This window comes from Dendropsophus ebraccatus, chromosome 15 (genome assembly GCF_027789765.1).
Source record: "Dendropsophus ebraccatus isolate aDenEbr1 chromosome 15, aDenEbr1.pat, whole genome shotgun sequence".
NCBI lineage: Eukaryota > Metazoa > Chordata > Amphibia > Anura > Hylidae > Dendropsophus > Dendropsophus ebraccatus.
In genome coordinates, this window is record NC_091468.1 from 16,411,431 (window position 1) to 16,438,949 (window position 27,519).

The 27,519-nt window shown below is 41.2% G+C and overlaps 1 protein-coding gene across 1 annotated transcript; it reads right to left on the minus strand.

Annotated features, from left to right (window-relative positions):
- Positions 1-1,355: 1,355 nt before the first annotated feature.
- On the minus strand, positions 1,356-26,752 carry HAAO (3-hydroxyanthranilate 3,4-dioxygenase). The gene is made up of 10 exons (XM_069954845.1): positions 26,582-26,752; positions 24,743-24,821; positions 19,170-19,253; positions 14,949-15,055; positions 13,993-14,082; positions 11,824-11,867; positions 5,460-5,605; positions 4,777-4,845; positions 3,186-3,268; positions 1,356-1,620 (listed from the first exon to the last, which is right to left on the minus strand). Exons 1-10 carry the CDS (start codon positions 26,656-26,658, stop codon positions 1,542-1,544), a joined length of 858 nt encoding a protein of 285 aa, XP_069810946.1. The 5' UTR covers positions 26,659-26,752; the 3' UTR covers positions 1,356-1,541.
- Between the last annotated feature and the right edge of the window lie 767 nt (positions 26,753-27,519).

Here is a 27,519-nt window from a genome sequence, read left to right on the forward strand (position 1 = left end):
CTTTATTTTTGCATTAATTGAGACACGTGTGTCATTTATTTATCTACTGCGCCTTTATGGTGTATTTATTATATAGCATCTACACATAGATTTCTAGGTACTGTATTTAGCACTCTAGTCTACCTTTTTTACCTAAATCATTTACTGATTTATTAATTTATTTATTTATTTAGTTACTAGTGTCCATCTGCAGCAGCCCCCTCACTGTATGTTTGTCATTTTTAACTATTCTGTCAGCCATGATTCATTGTGTATTTATTTATTGATTATTTCGTTATATGTATGTGATTTTAACTAATAAAATTTATATGTTGTAATATATCAGAGGTTCAGTTGTTTCTCTATCGGTCTTTAGGTAATGTATACAGTTTAAACTAGGACTGCAAGGACATCGGTAACGATGTCCCTGCAGCCCTTGTTAAACGATTATCGGGCTATGTAATAGGCCCAGTAAACAAGCACCGATCTAGCAGGTAATACAGGTATTATCGGGCCCCCATCGGCCCGTGTAATACCACCCTTACTGTGGGTTACTGCCCATCACTATGCTCTAATATAGATAGATATAGATAGATATTACAGTACACATACCCTATATGTCTTCTACATTATAGCTATAGATACACAATAGCCAAACCACTGCTTTTATAGCAGAGTGGTGGTTGGTAACCTAAACAACAACCTGTGAACAATGAGAGGGAAATAGCAGCATATCAGGAGGAGACAAGTTTGCTAAATGAGTGTGTTTGCAAAAATATTTAGCTTGATGAGTCCTACAAGTATAACTATATTGGTTGAGATGGGAATACCCCTTTAAGTCATGTCCCAATACCATATTTCTTGCCGGCATTCCCCTTTATGCAGCCAGGTACTATATGATTTGTGGCAGGAGGCTAAAATAACTAGAGCAAAGAATTTACATAGATGAATAATAAACCTATAGATGAGCGTGCGAGACAATGCATCATCCAGAACACGAGAAAGTCGAGAAAAGAGGAGGAGCGGTCCAGGTGGGAATCATCCCTGCTATATCCGATGTTATATAAATAATCTTGTGTTAATTAACAAGGATCCTGTTCGGAGGCAAATGTGTGAATGAATAAGAATCCTACAGAAGGGCTGACGTTGACTCATTTCCTCAATGACATATGAACCGTGATCAGCGAAATACATTTCCCCAGTTATTCTGTGGATGACACACATGCTATCCTACCAGAGAGTATCACAGGAGAACACTGTCTAGGCAGATGGTGAAGAACAAGGATAAGAAAAATTTTTCTAATTATACAGTTTAATTTTTCATTTAAAAACAATTTTTAAGAGTTTTTAATTAAAAAAAATTATCTTAAGAAGTGTTCGAAATTTATTATTTTTTATTTTTGCAAACTGCTATCTCATGAGGTTGGAGATTCGTCCTCTCCTTCTTAATATACATAAGCCGTGATATATTGACGACGCAAATGTATTCATGGACATGTTTGATGGCGAGTGCGTCATGATAAAAAGGCAGCTGCTCCTCTGGAAATTCTCTGATCAAGTGATTAATTCTGAGCTTTTCTTTGAGCGGGTTCCAGGTGAACACAGAAGGCGATGCACCCGTTATGTCTCTTCCAGGAAAAGCTGTTCCAGGGAAAATAGTAAGAAAATGTCACATAGAAAACAGTCTACAAATCTTCACTACATGCAGGAGATTCTAGTAAATATAGATTTGTAAGAAAACACGTAGTATCCAGAAATTACTATTTCCTATTAAAGGAGAAGTCCGGGGTTGCAGCTATTTTTGAAAAAGGCAGGGGGGAATGGGACGTAATAATAACCACTACTACCAGCTGATTGACAGCTCGCTTAGCCAGTCAGTGATTGGGGAGGGTCGCCACTGCACTTACTGATTGGCTGACCGGGGTGTCCATCAGCTAGGTCAGACATTTTCCCCCGGACCCAGCTGATGGACACCCCGCCCAGCCAATCAGTGATTGGCTCAGCGAAAATGACTTCCGGCGCGGTCCCAGACATTTTCCACCCTGTCCCTGCCAGATTTTAAACTAAAAAAAATCTCCAGAATTCTCCTTTAAAGGGGTACTCCAGCCTATGGGATTTATTATCTACTGTAGGGGTGGTAAAGCTGCAGCTTTTCAGCTGTTGTAAAACTACAATTCTCATTGTGCCTGGACAGCCAAAGCTTTAGCTGGAGAGCTGAAGATTCCTCATCCCTGATCTACTGTATCCACTATCCACTCTGTATCCATTCTCCTGTCTCCATTCTCCATTCACAGTCTAAAGCAGCAGTATCCACCACTGCTATAGGCCTTGAATGGAGAATTATAGAACTTACCTGACTGCTGTTCCATTTTTCACTCCTAGTCATGGACATGTGGCACTACATTTCCCCATGAGAGGTGGTCATGCATCTCTTATCACTTTTCATTATGGTGAATTGACTTCAATGGGTGCTGAGCTGCAATAACTAGAGATGATCAAACAGACGAAAATCTTAGGTCCGATTGAACTCGAACCTAGCCGGACCTTCCGCACTTGATTCCCGATGCCTTCCCGGTCCATGGGGAAGGAGGAGACAGCCCTGGTACCGCCTAGAATTCCGGGATTCAGCCTATACCTCATGGACCGGGAAGGCATGGGGAATCAAATTCGGAAGGTCCAGCAAGGTTCGAATTCAATCGGACCTAAGATTTTCGGCTGTTCGATCATCTCTAGTAATAACCCAGTGTGGCCACTACACAATGTATAGACGTATCTCCCATTATGTAGACCAGTGTTGTCCAACCTGCGGCCCACCAGGCATAATGGACACCGTGGGCCGCAGTTTGGGCCTCACATGCTCTAAACATACGTGTATTCATAGGCTTCAATTATGTTATACTTCAAATTCCAAATTAAACTTTATCATTTTTTTGATCTAAGAGAGAAATGTTAAATTAATTCTACAGACAGCGACTTTCTTGCTGCCTGAACCACTAGTCATCAGGCTTCTTCCCACCCTGCCAGCCTTGATTCATTGATCTCTCTATATACACAGGGAGATGTCTATCAATCAAAGCTTAGAGAAGCCGCTGTCTCAATAACTTGTGGTTCTGGCAGCAGGAAAGTGATGACAGGTTCTCTTTAAATTCAAATGAAGCTAAAATATTACCTGGCCCCATGTTGTAGAGTATAAAGATGTTACTTACTCAGTCTGCTTTGGTATGAAGAGGCTCTCCCCTGCGGTCAATGTCCGAACTTTGTCATTAGCATTTATTACAGAGGAGCCTTCCTGTAAGAAATTGTCATAAGAACATGTTCCTAGTAGAGATGAGCAAGTAGTAAAATATTTAAAAGCTTTGAATTCAATTGGAGGAGACCGCGATGTTCAACTATTCAAGCAAATATCAAACCCCATTAAAGTCAATGGGAGAAAAATACTTGTTTTTTGGCAGCCTAAATTTGACCACTTGGAGGTCACAACATTACAACAGTCCAACATTACACCTGAGAAAATGATGCATACACCTCTGGAATGCAACTGGGACACCAGAGGAAGCATGCCTGGATGTATATAACACGCCAAAGTCACAGTATTACGCCACTATCACAGCCTATCAACTATACACTGCAAACACAATATAACCTTTATGCAAAATGGAAAAGAGAGAAAACCTTCTGCCTGTCTGTCTAATAAGCTGATATGCTGCTAGTTTATGCACTGTACGTCTGGAGCTCTATGCTGTGCTGTGTAGTGTATTAGCCCTAAGAAGGGCTTTTTGGGGTCTTTCCTGCGTACAACCAGCTAAATCTTCACTTTCCCTACTCCAGGATCTCTCCCTCACTACCTTCAAGATGGCGTCTGATGATGAGCAGGAAAAGCCAAGTTCTTATACTCCGGAGGTCACATGAGTAAATCTTTAGTAACAGCAAAAAAAAAAATGCAAATGCAAAAACAAATGTAGGAAGTGATGTCAGGTGTCCCTCTGCTCTGCACAGGCTGGCCCAGTGAAGATGAATGCTGATTGGCCAGTGTCCATACACGCCCCCTGTACACGCCCCTGAGCACTGCTGCAGATGAGTAAACTAACTGATCTAAGGGCCCGTCCACCAGCTAACAGTGAAATGCAGAAACAGACAATATACATTAGGCAAGCATTGATTATTAGAGGTTTTAGTTTTTATATATCATGACAGGAACACCTAAAGCGTAACAGTCATTTCAGGGTCATTTTTCTGAAAACAATAAATATCTATAGAAAATCGGTTTTATTACCAAAAGAGTTTCCTTCTGTACTGAAAAAGATGTTTTCCTAGGTCCCCCCTCAGAAAAAGCAGGATTTCTGTGTCCATTATGCTCTATGGAGAGGGGAGGGGCTGAGAGGAGTGAGTGAGTACGGAGAAGTCCTGCCCAGCACAACACCCTGCAATCTTCTCTCAGCAAGTTCCTAGGTGAGCACTGACCTTTCTGACCCCTTAATCCAGCATTTTAGGTGTCTAGACAGTCTACAAACAGCTGACCTTCATGTCTCTTCTCCCTGCTCACTCATCCCCCTCGGCCCCTCCCCCCTCCATAGGATATAATGGACATAGAAGAACCCATCTTTGCTGGCTTTCCTCCTTAAAAAAAATTGAGGAAAAATTATAAAAATTAGTTATGATATTTTTGAATTACATCAAGCAATTTTTCCACAGCCCTAGTGCCACATCCTAATAATAGCATATTATTACCATTCCCTGAGTCATATAATGATTCACTTAGATGTATCTGTTAATAAATAAGATTATTTTTGAACCCACCAGTTGCCATACCCAGGTGTCTGTGTATAAAGAGCTATGTGTAGTTTCTCCTTCTCCATAGACTGTAGCCTGAAATGAAAACAGAGAAAAGTATTATAAGTAAAGGTATAATTGTAGTGTCCGGGGGAACTCATGGGATGCTAATGGCCCATGGTTTCCTGTATGTACCACAAAACTTCCTTCAAGGGCTACTCTGAAGAGAAAAAATGTTTTTAAATCAACTGAAAATTACTCAAGCCTTTAAATATTTAGCAGCTGCTGTATGTCCTGCAGAAACAGTTTTCTATGGGGATTTGCTACTTCTCTGGACAGTTCCTGACAAGGACAGAGGTGGCAGCAGAGAGCAGTGTGTCATACTGGAAAGAATACACCACTTCCTGCAGGACATACAGCAGCTGGAAGACTGGAGACTGGTTTTCACACAGAAGTAATTTACAAATCCATATAACTTTTTGGTACCAGTTGATTTGAAAATAAATAAATAAAGAAAATACCTTTGTACCTTTTCCCCTTGCATGCTTTAATACCTCACTCTAAGCAGTTTAGTAGTGTAATAGACAGTATGGCAGATTATACATGCAGTATTTAGCTATTAGGATAGATTGTATGGCCATGCAACAACCTTTTATTACACAGCTCCTTGTAGACAGGTACCAGGACATTGCGCATGCATCATATCATACCTTAGTTTCATATCGGTCTTTAAACAAATTTACTGATTTTTCTCTCTCTATTTCCAATCTGTGTGTATCTAGCCAACTCTGAAAGGAAAACGGTTCCATAACTTTCTCAGTATTTAGTTGGAATGGAGGCTTTTGTGGAATTTGGTCTTTAAGAAAACAGAAGAGAAAATTACTAAAAAACATCACATTGTAATCCAAATTTATGTTTTGGGCATCCAGTGTGACTATATAAAAGCTCCCCCCCCCCCATTTAAGGGGAAACTGTCATCACTTTCAGGCTGCCTGAACCCCAAGGGCAGTCCCTACTCTTGTCCTGTGTGGGTTTTGGAGCTGATTTCCATTAAAGTGAATGAAACTGAATTGTAATACCACACACAATTCAGGGGTGGTGCTATTTTTCCAAGAAAGTAGCTGTTTTTTTTTTTTTTTTTTGCAATCCTGGATAACCCTTTTAGACTGACATATTGCTACTTTGATAAATTCCCACAATGACGATACCAAAGCTAGAATAGTGTGCTATTGTGTAAATGTGTGTTCAGGGGTGAAAACCAGTGGCATAGCTACCATAGACGCAAGGTAGGCAGCTGCTATGGGGCCCATGGGGGAGGGGGGCCCAAGAAAGCACATGGAAAATAAGTCCTACGTCTTGTGTCTTTCTGCTTAACCCCTTATGTACTGCAGTGTATATGTAACCCAGTGTTCACTTACACGCTGCAACACAAAAAAAAAAGGCTTAATAGGCAGAGGACAAGGAGATCTCTGCTTCACTGCTCTGATAACCCCTGACTCTGAGCTCTATCCAAAGGTCAGGGGTTATCAGTTCAGGAGCAGTGAAACAGAGATCTCCTTGTCTTTCTTTTTAACATTTTTTTTTGTGTAGCAGCATGTAAGAGAACATTGGGTCACTCACACACTGCAGTACATGAGGGGTTAAGCAGAAGCTAGTCTGCTCCTACAGTATGTATTTAACCATACCAGCTCCTAATTAAGACTAATTTAAGACTGGGCGCCCGAAAAGTGTTTGGTTCTCAAACTCTGCTCAGTTCTCAAAGCAAACTTTCCTTGAAAATACAGTTTGAGTTCCCAGCAGTTTGAGAACCAAAGTACCACTGTATATACGCAGTGCTTTGTGTTGTGCAAAGGGAAAGGGGGGCCCTTACAGTTTTTTGCTATGGGGCCTCATGAATCCTCGCTACGCCCCTGGTGAAAACTAAGAGCAAATATAAAAATGTGATAGGATCTTCTTAATTGTTATACTTAAAGGGGTTATCCAGCAAAAATCTTTTTCTATAGAATCAACTGGTGTCAGAAAGTTATATACATTTGTAATTTACTTTTATTACAAAATCTCAAGTCTTCCCACACTTATTAGCTGCTGCATGTCATGCAGGAAATGTTTTATTTCCAGCCTGACACAGTGCTCTCTGCTGACACCTCTGTCCAAGACAGGAACTCTGTCTCGGTTTTCTATGAATCCTCATAGAAAACCTCTCCTGCTCTGGACAGTTCCTGTCTTGGCCAGAGGTGGCAGCAGAGAGCACTGTGTCAGACTGAAAATAAAACAACATTTCCTGCATGACATGCAGCAGCTAATAAGTATAGGAAGACTAGAGATTTGTTAATAAAAGTAAATTACAAATCTATATAACTTTCTGACACCAGTTGATTGAAAGAAAAAGTTTTTCGCTGGATAACCACTTTAAGCATAAATAAGGGCCACAAGGACTATATTACAGAGACACAAAATCCTTTGGCCATAGTCTGTGCTCACTTTATAGTTATCATTACTCAGCTGAAATGCAATTAACTTGCAGCCTCCAATCATAGGCATTTCTTATATTCTGTCCTGTTAATCCTGCAATGATTTACTGACCCATAAAATTTTACATTCTGGTATTTAGGCTGCTCGAGCCTTATGCCAATGCATTGAAACTAACGTCCATTATACTGCCTGTTCCTAACTTAGTATTATACTGAAAGTTCCCAGAACATTTGTCAGTTCAGTGTACTGTACCTAATACTAACAAACATATCAGGAACAGATAGGTAGATAGAGGCAGGGCTAGAGAGGTTTATAGAAGGATGGTTAGGTATCAGGAATAGATAGATAAATGGTGTAGTATAGAGGGTAGTAGTGTAAGCTGTGCAGCTGTCAAATCGCTGCTGTCCTGCCACTCTGCGTGCAAAAACACCCGTCCACAGTTCTCCTGTGTGAAGTTAACCATGTGAGTGACCTGTCAGGTCAGTCAGGGGGCCTGTTCTAAAAGCGTGTTTTGTCACAGAATAACTGTAACAATTGCACTTTTTCTGCTGCCAGACAGTTTAATAACAGGCCACCTGAAGTAAACTGATAGGTGACTGGAGGATTTAACTTCACCCAGGAGATCTGTGGACAATGGTGGATCACTGACGTATAATGAGACATAGTAGGCCAGTGAACGACTTACGGACCACAGCTATCCTGGATGAAGTTAACCCAGTGTGTCACCTGTCAGCTGATCACAGGGATGCCCTTGGTGTTGGTGAGGTATAGCAAAAATAAGCCAACAGGGAGATGAGATATTAACAGTGACTTTATTCAAATGTCAGATACAACCGGTAAAAGTCTTTTATTTTTGGAGGACCTTTAAAATAGCTGCTGGGTCAATAAGTTAAAGGTTCTTTGTCAATACAACACATATACCTTCTATGCAATATAACAGAAGCATAGGTAAATTTTCACAAATAAAGTGCAATAGGCATACATATCACAATAAACAGAAACATAAGTTATAAAGTAGGATGGACTTCTGCCCAATGGAAAACACTCAAAGTATTGATAAGTCACTTGTAAACAGCTCTTGTAATCAGAGTCCATTATGGTGCAGAGTATCCCTCTAACTTTTAAAAGTCACTTGACACAGCATCCATATTAAAGGTATCCTGTAAACATCTGTAATCAAGAACTCTCCACTGCACACAATGGAGCATACGGCCAGAGCCACAGTGTGGCTCTACTGTGTGCACTGACAGGGTTTTCTGCGGCCGCCATTCATTGAATAGCGGCCGCAGAAAACCGACATGTCAGTTTCTCGCGGAGCCTCTAGGGATCCCGCCATAGACGGCATTGTAACGTATATTTTTGTATTAATCACAGCCATTGTTGCAATCGGCAACAACGGCTATAGTTTTACGAAAATGCACGTAGTGTGAACGTAGCCTGAGGCTGGGTTCACACTACGAATATTTTAGTCAGTATCGTGGTCCTCATATTGCAACCAAAACCAGGAGTGGATTACAAACACAGAAAGGATCTGTCCACACAATGGTGAAATTGAGTGGATGGCCGCCATATAACAGTAAATAACGGCCATTATTTCAATATAACAGCCGTTGTTTTAAAATAACAGCAAATATTTGCCATTAAATGGCGGCCATCCACTCAATTTCAGCATTGTGTGAACAGATCCCTTCTGTGTTTTCAATCCAATCCTGGTTTTGGTTGCAATATGAGGACCACAATACTGACTGAAATATACGTAGTGTGAACCCAGCCTAAATCTGTATAGTCTTCTTTTGCAGTCCCCTGTATAGTCCCCTTTTGCAGATAGAGATCCGCTAGCACATAGCAAGTAGTGTCCATTAGAGTCTCTGCATAAAATAGTCATCAAACACCATCCTCTCCAAATGACGGCAGTAGTAATCACAGCATCACAGCAGTTTTTACCAAGCAAAACTCCAAGAAAACCACTTACCCCCCTCCTATCCACAACAATAGGCGGTTTCACTGCCATATATGTGTGATCTGTGCATCCTCAGCTCCCCCCCCCCCCCCCCAAGCACTGGTGGATGGCAGGGATCCCCACCGACCTCAGGCCACCCCATGAGCACTCATGGCACTGCTGCAAAAGAGCCCCAATAGTCCCACTCTTGCAGCTGCAATGAGCTAGCTGTTTTAATGTGGCTCTTTTAATATTCGAATCTGAACTGTACGCCAGGTTTGCTCATCTCTATTCCAAATCCCATTTTAAAGAGGGTTTCCCAACTTAAAAATTATGTTCAAATGGCTTTCTCATAGCAAGTGTGAACACATACTAATTTACTGTCTATAGCTATTATCCAGTGTCACATGCATTAACGTTCTCCTGTGTGCCATCCTGTATACGGAACATGTCTTCCCCTCCACCCTTCCCTGTATTAAAGGACATTATACATGTATATACTTTATATCTACACTGCTCCCCGCTCTCTTCCACCTGCCCTGTCTGTGGAGGGATTGTGTTTCACACGCTGGGCAGAAGATAATGCAACAGAATAGCAGAGCAGACACGAGCACTACCATACAAATTGTAATTGATGGCCATGCAGGAGGCTGTACTGTAAATGGAGGCAATATTTGTAAGGGGGAGAGAATTCAGTAAACTGTAGTCTTTCACATTGATAATCCTACCCACAGAAAGCTCTGGAAGCATCAAAACAATGGTGTTTTACAGAGATGTGCCAGATAAAATACTGTGTGTACTTTTCTTTCTTTTTTTTAATGTTTGGAGTAAGCCCCTTCCTCTTTCTGCCACTAAAATATCCCATCCAATGCACATTAGCATTCACCAAGCCCCTATGATCTATGGTCAGCGTGACAGCCCCATAGCAAATTGGACTATTGGCAGGTATAGTATACTCTACGTAAAGACAAGTAGGACTCCAGGCAAAAAACTCACGTGGGTGTCTTTAGATCTTAAAGCGACTCTGTACCCACAATCTGTCCCCCCCCCCCCCCCCCCAAACCACTTGTACCTTCGGATAGCTGCTTTTAATCAAAGATCTGTCCTGGGGTCTGTTCGGCAGGTGATGCAGTTATTGTGCTAAAAAAAACATCTTTTAAACTTACAACCCCATGCCCAATGGCCGGGGCTTAGAATATCTGTGCCCTAACTTTGCACCACCCCTCCATCCCTACTCTCCACCCTCTTCATCATTATGAATACCACTAAAACATTTTCTCCTGTCTGAACATTGCACAGGTGGCCTAACGATCCAGCCCATGTGCCGGGCTGACACAGGTGAGGAATAGAAGACAATCTGCCTGGAGCATTCCTAATGATGAGGAGGGCGGGGAGAAGGGACAGAGAGGTTGTACCAGCCTAACGCATACACAATCTAAGCCCTGGCAGTAGGGCACGGGTCTGCCAGTTTAAAAGTTGTTTTTTAGGACAATAACTGCATCACCTGCCAAACGGACCCCAGGACAGATCTTGGAGTAAAAGCAGCTATCCGAAGTTACAAGCAGTTTGGGGGGGGGGGGGGGGGGGGGGGGTCAGATTATGGGTACAGAGTCGCTTTAAGTCTAAAAAAAAATGTAGTATCCAAATTATATCTTTTGGTTGCCACATTAAAAATCAGCATAATTAGTATAAAAATAAAAAAGATTAAGAAAAAAAAATCACATTAGGCTGAAAAAGACTGTGGACTGGCTGAAACTAGGAGTTTTAGAGCTTTTTGCATACTGTTACACCTTAAGCTTAAAAATAATACAGTATAGAGAGCCCTCTAGTGGCTGCTTCATGCATCAAGAACATCATGTTATAAATCCTCGAATATGCCGGAAGCTTTTCAGGGCTTTATACGAAAAGAGACAAAACATGGCTGCTTTGTTCCAAACACAACACATCAGCCCATTGACTTTAGTGGCGCTGCAGTATCAGATACAACCAGTAGGTAGCTGTGGCGCTGTTTCTGAAAAAAAACAACCCTTATTTTCTAATCCTAAAAAAAATCCCTTTGGTTCCATATGACATTTTTACTGCCATCAGTGATTATTTTAGTTGTTATCCGAAGCCATAACTCATTAAAATAAAAATCCTGAAGTATTGAAGTTTGCAGGGCACTTGCTGTCTCTTTTCAGCTTGTGCTGTGTACACTGGGGGCAGAGTCACCCCATCATCTCAGGTATATAAGGGACAGGATCGCAGTGAAGCTGAAGGCAGAGAACATCTACAGACAATAAGCAACAACTCAGGCCTTTATAACCATGTAACGAAAGTAGAATTTAAAAAAAACTATGGAAACAGAAAAGAAGAACAGATTAGGAAACGGAGAAGGTTTCAGTATAGTTTTAATTTAAACTAAAATGTAATTTAATTGTTAGTAATACATTCTTTATCTAGTTGTGTTTATGCTACAAAGATCCTCAGGGGAGGGGCTTAAATTATTATGGGTGGGGCTTAATTATATCAGTGTAAATCTCAGTGATTGACATTATTTAAGATGAAATGGAGAGTTGTAAAGTGTTTACATAATTAGTCAGGGAAGATAATTATTATATTTGGTTTCCTTCATTTTTCAGCACATACATGTAATGCTTTAAAGGTTTCAAAATTGTTGTTACCTGGATCGGGTTTTCCTGTTTTATATTGTTTTGAGTTGAAATATCTAGAAGGTAAAATAATTAACAAGTTTTATTATTCTGTTACATTGGAATTCTATTACATATAGTTAGTTACAGGGGTATTCCCATCTCAGCATGTTATCTTTGCTCCGCAGGTAGAGAGTGCTGATTGACGTTTTGTTGAAATGGGCTTTGTGAACTAAGAAAAGTTGTAAATGTAAAATTAGCGACACCTGCAGGTAACGAGGAGATACTACAACCTATCATTCTATATTCAGCAATAGGATCAGTGCACAAACATGGTTTGTAAAAAAAATAAAATTGTGAAAGAGGGTTGCAGCTCTGTTGGAGCTTCTATCAATAATATATGTAGGTCTAATTACATGACATGAGAGTAATTTTTACGACAACCCCCAAAAACTAGAATTCTGATTTTTTTTCTTTTTTTTTTTGTTATTGGCTCTTTGCATGGACATTTGAGAAAATACTGTCTGTTAATACTGTTTGCTTCACACACTATTATAATAACCAACATTTAAACCGTAAAATATTTGTAAGTCTTCACCTAACCCAGGAACAGCTCTTAAAAGGGTATTTCAGACCATGTGAATGAGGCTGGGTTCACACTGCGTTTTTGCTGTCCATTTAACGGATCTGTTTGATGGAAAAAAAGAATGAAAAAAAAAAAATGGTGCATCATTTTTTGATCTGTTTTTCCATTGACTTCCTTTATTAAAAAAGGGGGATTAAAAAAAAAGGACCAAAAGGCATACAAAAATGTGGTTGATCACTATTTTGTTTATGCTTTTGTTCCTTTTTTTTTTTTTATAATGTTAGTCAATAGAAAAGCGGTTCAGAATGGATGGATACAAATGCATCCCTTTTTCATGTTTTTTTTCCATTAAACAAATCTGGTAAAAGGGACAGCAAAAATGCAGTGTAAACACAGCCTAAATTAATATGCTAAAGGACTAAACATACTTACCTAACACTGGAGCTCTGCTGCTCCCGTATGGCTCTTTCTGGTCCCACAGTCGTCTGGGAGCAGGACCTGCTGCCTCAGCAAATCATTGGCTGCAGTGGTATCCCTGCCTGTGATTGGCTGAGGAAGCTGGCCCTGTTTCCAAGCACTTATCTGAGAAGCAGGAAAACGACAGACAAGATTGGAGGGCCAGAGAGAGCCATCCAGGAGTAGCAGGGTAACCCGGACCAGGTAAGTATGTTTTTTTTTTTTTTTTTTTTTTTTTTTTTTTAGTATGCTAAAGTTAAAGTGTACCTGTCGTTATAACTTTCAAAATCTAAACCAAAAATAGATGTGATATAAAGCAAGTTTTCAATTTTCATGCATTATTATTATTATTTTTTAGTTATCATAGAGAAAACGGCACTTCCTGTTTTCTGACCTTTTTTTTTCTCAAAAAAACAGGGAACAGTCATGTGTATCCCAGGCCATCTGAGCGCTCACAGTCATGTGATTGATGGACATTGATCTGTGACTCTCTCTACTGGCCGGAATTCCTGTGTTTAGTCTGTTTTTTTAACCAGCACAAATCAGAAAATCTGCTTTCAGGAGACTGGACCTGGATACAGTAAGTATAACTGTTATATTGCAGCCTTCAGGAGACTGGACCTGGATACAGTAAGTATAGCTGTTATATAGCTGCCTTCAGGAGACTGGACCTGGATACAGTAAGTATAGCTGTCTTCAGGAGACTGGACTTGGATATAGCAAGTATAGCTGTTATATAGCTGCTTTCAGGAGACTGGACCTGGATACAGTAAGTATAACTGTCACATAGCAGCCTTCAGGAGACTGGACCTGGATATAGTAAGTATAGCTGTTATATAGCTGCTTTCAGGAGACTGGACCTGGATACAGTAAGTAAAACTGTTACATAGCAGCCTTCAGGAGACTGGACCTGGATATAGTAAGTATAGCTGTTATATAGCAGCCTTCAGAAGACTGGACCTTGATTTCTGGCAAGTTCAGCTTTGTTTTACAGCATGAGAACAACAAAAAAAATACTACTAAATAATACTAAATCTACTGTTGATTTAGATTTTGTAAGTCATAACGACAGGGACACTAGGTTTCCTCCATCCGTTTCAAATAACACAAACTGAGTCAATGTACAACATACAATAAAACACAGGAGATGACATACTTACTCATTGATTATTGGTGCAAGTTGTACTCCGAGATCTTCACAGTGAAACCACTTTTCAAATAAAACTTCGGTTGAGTTGTCCACGTAATACCTTGCAAAAGAAAATGAGCAGGGTGGGAAAATATCACCTTAAGACCTGATTCATATTGAGGAGTGACGAGTAGAGGTTTACCTTCTATAAAGTCTGTAGGCCCTTAGGGTATGTTCACACGGAAAAAAAATTGTCTGAATCCCGCCTACCTCAGTGTCAAAAAGTGTGTCTATGGGAGGTCTTGTGCGCCTCCACTCTCCTCTGCTCTCCTCCACTCTCCACTCAAAGAATTGACAAGTCAATTCTTTCAGTGGAGAGTGGAGGAGCCTGACACTGAGGCAGACGGGAGAGCTAAGGGTGAACATATTCTTACAAAGCATATGGATAGGGGTTAGAGACAAGAGAAAAGTATCTCAGTATTCTTTTCATGAATGGGAAGGATCTGGATGTGAATCTGGATACATTCCATCCAGATGGCGCAGAATAAGGGCCCTATTCCACCGGAAGATTATCGTTCAGATTATCGTTAAATCGTTCGAATCTAAACGATAATCTTTCGGTTGAAATGCAGTTAACGATTAACGACCGAACGAGAAATCGTTGATCGCTTTATAAGACCTGGATCTATTTTTATCGTTGCTCGTTCGCAAAACGTTCGCATTAAATAAGACTTCGTTCAGTCGTTCGCAGTTGATACGAACGCAATAGCGAAGAAATAGCGGGAAAAAAAAACGATCGCAAATACGATCATAAGTAATGATTATCGTTCCATGGAAATGAGTGAACGTTTTCAGGTCTTTCGCAATACCGGTCGTTTGAGATCTTTAATCGTTAACAATTATGCGAACGATAATCGTCCGGTGGAAAAGGGCCCTAACAGTTGTTTATATTAGCAAATGTAGGATTTTGATGAGGATAACATTTACCTCAAGCCATCTTTCTCTGCCTCCGACCTCCTCCTCTCAAACACAAGCCCCACCGTATGTGCGAATCTTTGCGGAGAATGCGGAATCCGAGCAGGAAGCAGAAACATCTGTCCGGGCAGAATGTGTTATTGTAGGAGGCAACTTGCAGAAATATAGAATTATCTATGCGATACTCCCCGGGAACACATGACAATTACTATCTACTGTAATCAAACAGAAGAAATGCACAAGAAGTAAACACGTTGGATGTCTTGCAGGTGTCGTGAAGACATTGATCATTTATTCTCTCCATTTACAATTATCTCTGCGGAGAGCTTCCTACACCATGTCAGGATCCTTAACAAAAGACAAAACTCCTGTGCAAGATGAATAATGTGCAGACTCCTCCAGACTTGAGCACCTGCAGACCTCTCTGGGTACTCACTTCGCTCGGGGGAAAAGTGTTGTTCACCAATAAAAAAGTACTTTTTGCATATGGAGACTTGTTAAGAAGCAAAGCTTTATGGGAAAAAGTATGCTAATTAGGTCTCCTGAAGAAGTATAGAAGATTGTGGACAGAAAAAGCCCCCCTGGCCCATCTAGTCTGATCTTATATTATTTCCACAGGGCCCCTTTACATGGGCCGATAATCGGCAACAAATATTCCTGGAAATTCTTATTTGGCAGACATTGGCCAATTAGATTTGCTGTGTAGCGGTAAAATTTGTTGTTACTGGCCACATGAACAATACATGGATCATTTGTGCAGCCTAGCCAATAGATGGGGTTTGCCATGTAAAGACACCTTAAATGAGTGCCGATGAGACAGACAAAAATCATGGAGTGTAAAAGGACCCTTAGGTAGATTTCCCAACCATATCTGCTGGATTTTTCTTCTGAGTGTCTGTTACTCTTTTAGTAAAGTAATATTATCTCATGTTGTTTCTGATCCCCTACACCCCCCCCCCCCCCCCCCAAACATCGGATTGTGGCCCCTTGTTCTTGTGTTTTGCAGGTCGTCTGAAGCAGATTAGGTTCTCTCTCAGCTTTGGAGAATGCCGATTAGAGATGAGTGCAATTGGAGCTTGCTTGAGTCCAATCGTTTGGCTCGGATGCAGCCGTAGGGAGACCTGGTAAACATAGATGCAGTCTTAAGCCATAGGCTGTATCCATGTTTTCCAGGACACCCTAGGGCTGCATCCAACTTCTTCAGCCACCGTTATGTAAAAGCCGAACGACTGGACTCGTCTCTAGAGGAGATTGATCCTGGACCCTTACAGGAGCCTCATGGCTCAGAGGGAAAGGGAAAGATTTTGGGAGCCCCTTTTTTTAAGATAAAAACTTGCTATAGACTGCATCCTAGTGCCTACCTTCCTTCTGGTACTGTTTCTCATGTAGGTAAGATGTTCACGGCATGGGTTGGGGTGATCCCTGACTAGTCCTCCATGTACGTGTTTAGCACTGCATTGTAGGTAGAAGTGTTGCTTTAGGAAAGAAAGTCTCTATGTTCTCCATAAATGTACACTACAGCTGGTGTGTCCCGGACAAAGAACCTAGCAGAGCCAGGCTCCTGGCTAAGCTCAACCTGGGATGATCAGGGATGCCTGATCTGTCTGTTTTGCTACTCTGAGAAACAAAGAAGAGCTAAGTCTGGACCTACACTTCCTCTCCCCCATGTGACTTATTCCTACAGGGTGTATGTAACAGCTCCTGTGAGTGATGGAGACGAGAGTGTGAGAAGAAAGGATGATAAAGATAGGTAGAAGGAAAGCGTCTCTCCTATTGGTGTACAGAATCACAAGATACAACACGATAACCCTTACAAGACTACAGCTGTGCAACATATATACATGAACATATATAATACTGACATCTAGTGGCAAAACCTATACATGACTTCATCACCACTTTACTTTTAAGGTACCAGACTTTTGAGAGGGATGTTCTAAACAGAAACACCCCTGGTGGGACACCACACTGTTTCTGTAGGACCTTGCCTGTCTGAATATGATTTCTATCTTCAGGCTTGCTACCACATGTAAGTGTCTTCTATCACTCCAGCAAAGCCAAATCCATAGTAACCGAGTGGGTCCATATCTCTAGTAGGTCCTAGATTATATTGCATGACACTTTGATGTGCGGTACTTGCACTAAGCCTGACTTACGGTGGAGATACATCACTTGTGTCCAAAATTTAATGTATGTATACCTTGGGTTAGAAAAAGACTTATATAGACTCAGTATTTCACAGACAAGAACAACAGCGGACTTGAACAGAAACCATTACAGGAAGAACTCTCCAGCGTAACTTTGAAAAAAAAGTTTGTTTGTCCCATTGTGACATTTCTCCTTGGAATCCAAGTTCACTTTTTCCAGAAGTTTCTGTGATGCTAAGAGACACCGCCACAGTCTAAAAGTAGCTTCAAAGTCACACAGTTACAGAGCGCTTAATCAGCATTATCTTACCGAGGGAAATTTGTTCTAATTAAGCAGAATTAAAGCACCAATTAATCTTAATTGCCTTAGAATTGATGAAAGGGAAGGGATTTCCAGCTTGTAATATAGAGCAGTGATTACTGTACTGTGATGTTATACAGCAGGAAAGTATAGAAAATCACATTATTATTTATACTGCTAATTACTTTGGATTATGTTAGGCTGACAGATTTAACACTAAAGGTGAACAAACAGTCAGGATATACAAAATAGATACAATATGTACTGGGCACCTACACATTACACCTACATTATTAGGATATCCGATTCTATAATCATAGGCATAAAAGGGGAACTCCGGATAAGAAAGATTTAACCCTATTTAATCCCTATTTATAATCTAAGATTGTTTGTAAAAGGTTTCTATTAGATGAATCAGTCCGTTTGTCTGCAGCACATCCTGACTCACACCCTGAAGCTGCTGAAAATCCTCACTGGTCCACTCCTCTGTCCTCCCCTCCTTTGTGAGACAGAGGTCACCTGATCTCTTGTCACTTCTGTTGCCAGGCAAGCTGTAACACCTCATCTGTAACGCCGCCCACCACTAACATCACACAGTGATCACCCGACCAAGGACAGGGAAACCACAGCCCCTCCTGAGTAGTATAGGGGAAAGGAGACACTGTTGTTTCACCTCTCTCTAATCTATCTACTGTATGTAGATGAATAGATAGACGGAAAGATAGCTACTGTGCTAAGTAGAAACAGGTGGAGCCAGTGGTGGGCAGATACTACAAGACAGGGGCAGGTACCAAGCAGTTGGCATAATGGGAGATGTAGATTCCCAGGTGGATGCCATGATGTAAAACTGGGATCATTTATTAAGTTTGAATTTGGGGCTAGCAGCAGCATAGACAAGTGGCAAAGTCATCAACCAAATGGTGGGGGATCGGTGAGTGCATTTTGTGCATTTTTTTATGGGATTGCTGGGGTTGCCCTTTAATACAGACTTGTTCCCCCTTTACAGGTAGAGACTTTCTACAAGATTTTGAAGGGGTCTGTGAGAGTTTTTGCCCATTCATCCAGAAGAACGTAAGTGAGGTCAGACACTGATGTTGGGAAGAGGCTAGACTCACAATCTATGTTCTAGTTCACCCCAAAGGGGTTGGATAGGGTTGAGGTCAGGGCTCAATTCTTTCACACCAGACTCCCCCTCGTCTTTATGGATCTTGCTGTGTGCACTGGGTAACAGTTATGGTAGACCAGAAAATGGCTGAAACAAAATTTTCCCACAAAGTTGGAAGACACAATTGTCCACAATATCTTGGTGCTGAAGTATTAAGATTTCTCATTATTGGAACTAAAGGGGCCTACATCAGCAGGTAACTTTCTCCTTGCATTCACCAGAACCAGACTCATTCATCAGATACCGTAGGCTGTATCCATGTTTTTAAGGACTCCCTAGGGCTGCATCCAACATCTTCAGTCAATAGTAATCCAATGGCGAACTCTCGGACTCAAGCATGCTCGAGTATAGTACATCTATACTTGAAACTTTGTCTGCTTGTAGCCACCACTAGGGGGAGCTTATGACCTGATTAATTACATGTTCTCCTTTAACTCATTTTATATTCCTTTCAAGGTCATTGTTATTTGGATATTACTCTAACGTCTGACACTGACTCCAGGGGCAATAGCACTGCATTGCTTGAGATTAAGACTTGTACAGCCTTCTTCATACCTTCTCATAAGACACATTGGGAAATACTTTTAAGAAAACAATACAGGACATACTGATATCCTTACCTCCCCTTCTTTAATGTGAATGTCCTTATGTTCTCCATTCTCAATTATCTTCAGGCACATGTCTCCTTTTACCTGGTAGAATAGCTGTAAAAGAGGAACATTTCCATCATGAGAGCTTAAGTGATGAGGTTGAGAACATGTTTATCTGGACGTAGACATGAAATTAGTGTATGGTGTCTACTATGGGATCTCAAACTATCACATCTATGCTTCCCGCCCAACATTGCAGAAACAGGGATCAGACAAATTGGATTTTAGCCTGCCTGATCCTCTGTTCCTGTTGAAAATAAATGGTTCTACATGTGTCTGGCAGCTTTGTGCATGACACCTTCTTGTCTATGACTATATCAGGGTTCTGTTTCAAACATTGATTTATAGGGGTTGTTTCACCATAACAACATATGCTCAATCCATAGGGTCTGTCTGATTACAGTGGTGGGCTCTGTTCTAGAGATCGGGAGTGGTCCTATGGGTAAAACCTCTCTCTGTGATCAGACACTATCTTGTGAATCGGGGATAAGTTGTTATGGTAGGATAACCCCTTTAAGGGTATTGTGGCTGACTGTGTTATACATGACTGTGACATGCACTTACGTTAGCAATATGGTTAGTGGTGTATGTTGGCAATATGGTTAGTAGCCATACCATATGTTGTGTCCTATGGGACATGCTAAGAAATAGAAAGATTTTCATTTTTGCAAGGGGAAAAGGTGGTGTTTTACGGCTATCCAATACTACTATATTGTTTTTTTTTTATATGCTATAATAATATCAAAAGGGTAATCCAGGCTTAAAAAACACAGACTGGCTTTCTTCCAGAAACAGTGCCACACCTGTTGGTTGTGTTATCGCAGATCAGGTCCTTTAAATGATTTTAATACCAGACACAACCTGAGGACAGGGGTGGTGCTGTTTTTTCAAGAAGGATGCCATGATTACTACTGAACTTACATTGTGCTGCAGCTGAGGGAATCCCGGACGAAGTGTATGCACACTGAGTGTAGTATACACTCTGGCCGGGATCGCTAGTGACACTGCAAAATTGACATGCCAGTTTTTTGTCGCCGCTATTCATTGATATGTCAGTGCACACAATGGAGCATGCGGCTCCGGCAACATGCTCCATTGTGTGCAGCGCTGAATCAGAAGTGAAGATCATACAGCTGATACTGCAGTACCGGTCGGGATGATCTTCTCTGACACCAGATGTTCTGTGACCTGGCCGGGTCAAAGAACGGCTGGTATCTTACGCCATGTAAACATGGCCTAAGCCTGGATTACCCCTTTAATAGTAATACTTTGTTGTGACCTGTTATGGATCCATTAAAGCGGCACTATCAGCAGGTTCTCCCCAATGATTGATTGTCAGATCAGCGGCATGGCAGGGGGTGGGCTGGGCGGACCTAGAGGGTTGCTGAGGGCCACCCGTTATGCATATCCATACAAGCATAGTGAGCGGCAATGGAGGGGGCGGATCGGAGGGGGCGGACTGGGCGGGACGAGCTGGTGCCCATCAGGTGACGCCCCAAATGCTCTTAAGCCTCTCATTAGCATAGGGGTAATTAGGAAATATCTAAAGAAAGCAGAAGAGAGAGAATTCATTCCCATTACTGCAGTCATCATGGAAAGAACGTCTGCGGCATATCAGCCGGTTCATTGGGGAGAACCTGCTGATAGTGCCGCTTTAAATTCTAGTTATTAGTCGGGTCCTGATTTCATCTATCACAGCAAATAAATCATCTGGAGCAGGAAACAAAAGCTAAAGGCCGTCCTAAGGTATCTACTATAGGATCATCTTTCTGCATTTGGGTAATGAACAAATCTGCAGGATTTTCCATAAATACAAGAAAAGGACAATTTCATTATCTAATTATAATTAGCTGCTTACAGTGAAAATCTTCATCATCTCCGCTCCAGCAAGTCATGTTATCAGAGAAATAATTGGTGAAATTGCTCTATAAGCTATAAGATGAGTCTTACGGTTCCATTGAGCTGCAGTGTCCCACCGCGTGCTACATCCTGGTTGTCGGACAGGTCACCCCTATGTTATTGTTGTGTATTCTAATGTATCTACACACTAAACATTTGCTCATCTTTCATTTACACTGACTACGTGTTACTACTGTACTGTGGATGTTAATGTACTGTATTATACAGTATTACTGTACTGTGGATGTTAATGTACTGTATTATATAGTATTACTGTACTGTGGATGTTAATGTACTGTATTATACAGTATTACTGTACTGTGGATGTTAATGTACTGTATTATATAGTATTACTGTACTGTGGATGTTAATGTACTGTATTATACAGTATTTCTGTACTGTGGATGTTAATGTACTGTATTATACAGTATTACTGTACTGTGGATGTTAATGTACTGTATTATACAGTATAACTGTACTGTGGATGTTAATGTACTGTGTTATGCAGTATTACTGTACTGTAATGTTACTGTGAACACTGTGACGGGGTTTTAATGTGTGCTGGGCTGCTTCAGTGTGATCAGCCCCACACACATTAGTGTGCCAAAAGCTGGGCATAATGACAGGCAGCCCTGCATCTGCCTGTCATTAACCCCTTAAAGGGGTTGTCCAGACAAAATCTTTTTCTTTCAAATCAACTGGTGTCAGAAAGTTATATAGATTTGTAATTTACTTCTATTTTAATAATCTTAAGTCTTTCCATACTTATGAGCTGCTGTATGTCCTGCAGGAAATATTGTTTTATTTTCAGTCTGACACAGCGCTCTCTGCTGACATCTCTCTCCGAGACAGGAACTGTCCAGAGAAGGAGAGGTTTTCTATGGGGATTTGCTACTACTGTGGAGAGTTCCTGTCTCAGACAGAGTTGGCAGCAGAGAGCACTGTGTCAGACTGAAAATAAAACAACATTTCCTGCAGGACATACAGTAGCTCAAAAGTATGGGAAGACTTGAGATTTTTAAATAGAAGTAAATTACAAATCTATATAACGTTCTGACACCTGTTGATTTGAAAGAAAAAGATTTTCTCAATCAGTAGAACTACCTGTCACTGACAGAACGGTACCTCCACAGCATCACTTTTGGGGGTATAATACTTACCTCCGTCCTGTCGGATCAGCAAGCTTCTCAAAGAGAGACATTTATCAAGACTGATGTATGAGTATGCCAGTCCTAAATAAAGCCCCACCCCTAATTTACTGGCACACACCTCTTATTAAATCCAGCCACCCTGCGCCTGATGGAGTCATTGCATAACAAACCTGCTGAGAGTAGGCATAAATCATGATAAATCAGGAGCAGGAGGAAGCCATACCGCCTGCCTGACTTGGCACTACCTCTCTGCCTGCCCATTAGGCAAGTGGGGGATAGGGCTGGCGCATGCCACAGAGAAGGGGTGAAGCTGCCTCTTTTCCTTCGCATTTTGATAAATGTCTCCCATAGAGTCTGCCCTCAGTCAGACTCTATGTAAAAAACACATATCATTGATCAACATATGGAATCTAATGATTGTATATGTAAGTCCCCTAGGGTGTAAAAAAAAAAATTAAAAATGAAACCCCTCCCCTAATAAAAGTTTAGATCATTGCCTTTCCCATTATACAAATTAAAATACGTAAAATAAATAAATACAAAGCTTGTCTTCTCTAGTACAATTTAACTATATTGTTCCCGTACGGTGAAGGGTGTGAACAAAGAGGGGGGAAATAATGCCAGGATTGCCGCTCAAATATATACATGATTACAAAAAACGATCCAAAATTTTCTATTACACCAATAGGATACCAATAAAAACTATAGATCATGGTGCAAAAAATTATACCCCAACAAGCCCTATTATTGCAAAAATAAAAATGTAATGGCTCTTAGAAGGCGAGGAGGAACACTGCTTCAATGTGACCTGAACATCCGTGCATCAATGAACTTTGATCCTGAAGCGGTTAAATTACTGTGGTTTCTTCAATGTAATAGCAGGTTTAAAGGGAATCTGTCACTAGGTTTATGTCGCCTTAAATGAGGGCAACATAAGTGAGAGAAATGCTGAACAGATCGGTGTATTACTTACATCATACTGTTCAGCCGTTCTCCTAATATGCAGGAGAATAGGATTCTTACCACACCCCTCCCCCCACCTTTCACCCATGAATAGATAACTGCCAATCAGCAGCTGGTGGGCGGGGTTTTCTGCTACTCATAAATATTGAGGGCTACTGTGCTCATGTATATAATGGAGAGGACTACTTATTGTCCAGGTTATTCAGGAGGAGATCTCTGGATCAGCTGCACAGAATAATGTAAGCGATACATCATCCTGTTCAGCTTCTCTGTCACTAGTTTATGCTACCCTGAGATAGGACAGCCTAACCCTACTGACAGAGTCTCTTTAAAGATGACTGGCAGCCTGACATGGGTTTCTGTAATGGATATGTAAAGAAATGTCGATGGAGACACCCCTCCGAGATTAGTCACTAACCAGTGAGATTAAAGGGGTACTCTGGCGAGGGGGGGGGCTTTTTTTGCCGATCTGGCCGGGGAGGAGGTGGCTGAGGGCAACGACGTCCACTCACCTACCCGGTTCCAGCAGCGGGTCACGTCTCGAGCCTACGTCAGAGACCAGGAAGCAGCCGGGCAGCGGGACTGGAGCACCGCGATACGAGACCCGCTGCTGGAACCGGGGAGGTGAGTGGATGTCGTTGCCCTCAGCCACCTCCTCCGCTGCCAGATCGGAAAAAAAAACCCTGCCGGAGAACCCCTTTAATAACCTTTGATAGCTGCTGGCTGAATATTTGATTTCTCCTGTCCATCTCATACACATGAACATTTCACTACCATCTACCCCTCAAGTTCGGCCGGACTTTGGTTGGCTAGGCAATCATTTATTTAAAGTGTATCTGAACTTTTAGCCACATGTTAGACTGACCTACCATAGCCACATGTTAGAAGTTGTGATTGGTGTGGCCTGGCTGCTAGGATGCCAACGATCAATAGAGAGAAGCGCCCGGGTGATTGCTTCGTCCCTTCGTTTCTGCTCAGTTTCCCCCAGAAAGCCAAGCATACGGAGTTCAGATGCCAGGTCAGTCTCTATCTATCTGTAGAGATTGTCATGGTGCATGTACTCCGTATGCAAGCAGAAACAAAGGGGGAGATTTATACAACATGGTGTAAAGTGAAACTGGCTCAGTTGCCCCCGGCAACCAATCAGATTCCACCTTTCATTCCTCACAGACTTTTTGGAAAATGAAAGGTGGAATCTGATTGGTTGCTAGGGGCAACTGAGACAGTTTTTCACACCATGGGGGAGATTTATCAAACATGGTGTAAAGTGAAACTGGCTCAGTCGCCCCTAGCAACCAATCAGATTCCACCTTTCATTTTCCAAAGAGTCTGTGAGGAATGAAAGGTGGAATCTGATTGGTTGCTAGGGGCAACTCAGCCAGTTTCACTTTACACCATGTTTGATAAATCTCCCCCAAAGAGTCGGAGGTGTCCTTTCCTTCTAGTGATCAGTGGTGTCTCAGCACCTGGGATCTTTGGAACACTTGAGGTCCCAGCGATCAGCTGATCACCCTTACAGCTTCCCAGTACCTCTTCTCCCTCTTCGATGTGATAATCCTTCCTCTGGTTCGGGCCTCCCACAAACATTACCGTCAGCTGATCATTGTGCCTGCGAAAAAAAACAGATGTAAAATATTAACGTCAGAAAAACACAACCCAAGGAAACAAATCCAAATCAGCGAGACTCCGGCTCTCCTGCAAACTCATTGTTAGTCCAGACACAAAGATCGATTGCTGGGCTGTTGCTTTCTTTCTATTGTTCTTGTGCCTTTGTTGCATCCAGGGATATATTGTAGTAGATCAGGTATAAATTATAGACTAGGTGATGGGACGGCGGGCAGTCAGGTAATAAGCTTATGGTCAAAGATATAAAACAATGATATATTTTACTCCAGCTGCATGAAAAAGAAGCAAACCGCTACAGGGTTAACATATTATTTGCTTTGCCGATGCTGCACTGACTATTGTATAACTGGTTCTGGAATTTTGGAGTCATTAATGTGCATGGTAACTGTCAGGTTATTATGTATATAGCTGTTAAAGGGGTATTCCCGTGACTAAGATCAATACTTTTTAAAGGGGAACTCCATTGAAAATGTTTTTCTTTCAAATGAATTGGCTTCAGAAAGTTATACAGATTTATAATTTATTTCTATTTAAAAATCTCAAGTCTTCCCGTACTTATCAGCTGCTGTATGTCCTGCAGGAAGTGGTGTTTTCTTTTCAGCCTGACACAGTGCTCTCTGCTGCCACCTCTGTCCTTGTCAGTAACTGTCCAGAGCAGTAGCAAATCCCCATAGAAAACCTCTCCTGCCCTCTAGGGTGGGAAAAAAATTACCACTTCCTGCATGACATACAGCAGCTGATAAGTACTGAAAGACTCAAGATTTTTTAATAGAAGTAAATTACAAATAATATACAAAAAAATAAAAAAAAATATGTAATAATAATAATAATAACAATAATAATACATAATAATAAATAATAAATCATAATAATAAATAATAATAATAATATTAACAACCCCTTGATATGTTTTATGCCCCTCTGCACACCACATGGATCTACCCGCTGAGCCAATCAGTGACTGCAGAGGTGTCTCACCACTGCCACTGATGTGCCAGCCCCCAAGCCGTGAAACCGGGGCTGCCAGAAGGTGGGGGCAGCAGGGTTGTGCTGAAGGTGAATACAGGCTCTTACCACAGATAACCCCATTAACAGCATTTGGATGAGAAGCCCTTCACATCACTCTTTTATCTAGTACATTTAAAGGGGTTGTTCACCATTATTTTTCTCTTTCTAAACAACTGGTGGTGGAAAGTGCCAGAGATTTGTAATTTACCCCTTTAAAAAAATCTCAAGTGTTCCAGCACTTATCAGCTGCTGTATGTCCTGCAGTATGTCCTCCAGTCTGGAGAGCAAGAGATAATTTCTATGTGGATTTGCTGGACAGTTCCTGACATGGACAGAGGTGGCAGCAGAGAGACTAGAAAAAAAATACACTTTCTGCAGGGCATACAGCAGCTGATAAGTACTGGAAGATTTTAGATTTTTTAATAGAAGTAAATGACAAATCTCAGAGGCTTTCTGCGACCAGTTGATGTGAAGGAAAAACATTTTTGGTGAACCACCCCTTTAATAATTGCACCCACTTTGTGATGTCCCAATTTAATGGGACTTTTTAGCGTCCACATGAGTATAATAACACATTGACAATAGTCCCAGCTATTCCATGTCCTATCTCTATTATATAACATCATATCTATAGCACATGTGTAGTCTGTGCAATAACCTGGCCGTCAGTGCTGACAATTCACATAGGAATACGTCTATATTCAGCAATGAGCGGGATCATCTCCTTGTACTTACATAAGTTTGTTGCACACAGGCGGTAGGAAATGAGCCTTGTTTTCTTCTATCCATTTGCTGACATTTATCGGTTCCATCTCTCTATGTGTGAGCGGCGGTCCGTCTTATGGAGGATCTCGGAATACTACAGGTAAAAAAACGCAGAGTGAGCATTCAGAGACCACTGCATGTTTACTGGGCAAAGGTTGGAGGGGGCAAAGGTAAAAACAGGCAGAGCGCGTTGCAAAAGAAAACATGCTGGTATGGCAATAGAATAACATTATATACCTAGATATAAACTATATAATATACACAAGAAGGTCAAAGTGTTTGATTCCAGTGTTAATAGGTTAGATGCTGGATTATCAGATGGTTAAAGAAAAAGTATTAATATGCTATTACTATGCTGCATATCCAAGATACTTCTCGTACTGGAAAGTTATAAAAATTTACAGCAATGTACAAGTGCCATATAAAAATTCATATTCTTTTGTATTGTTGCTGTTACCATTACTGTCATTTCTTTTTATTTTTCAGATTCTCTTTGGCGCCATCTTGTGGCCATGATGTGGAACTGCTGGTGTAATGTGAAAAGCTTTTTCTTTTCACAGGTGATATTAGCACACAGTAAAAAAAAAAAAATGGAGAGAGGATACTAGTATCATAAATAACAATGAATGACCTTTGCTTCTCAGATAAATTAGTTTATTCACTGTTCGGAGGGGAGTAGTAGCCAGTCTCCCCCCCCCCCCCCCCCAGCCAGGAACATCCTTTTCTTATACAGTGGTACCTTGGATTATGAGCATAATTTGTTCCCGGTCTGTGCTTGTAATCCAGATCACTTTTAAACCAAATAAATCATAGAAATGCCGACAATTGGTTCCAAACCCTAAAAATAATGATATTTTTTTATTCTGAATAACATGTAAAACAAATCAAACAAACATTTAGAAACAGCA

What these genes read in the sequence shown, in the direction of transcription:
- HAAO (XM_069954845.1), bottom strand. Translation starts at nt 26,658, where the DNA reads ATGGAACCGATAAATGTCAGCAAATGGATAGAAGAAAACAAGGCTCAT. An exon ending in CCTGTGTGCAACAAACTTAT is followed by an intron (nt 24,822 to 26,581) that starts GTAAGTACAAGG and finishes TTTTTTTCGCAG; the next exon opens with GCACAATGATCAGCTGACGG. An exon ending in CTTGCACCAATAATCAATGA is followed by an intron (nt 11,868 to 13,992) that starts GTAAGTATGTCA and finishes TTTACCTTCTAG; the next exon opens with ATATTTCAACTCAAAACAAT.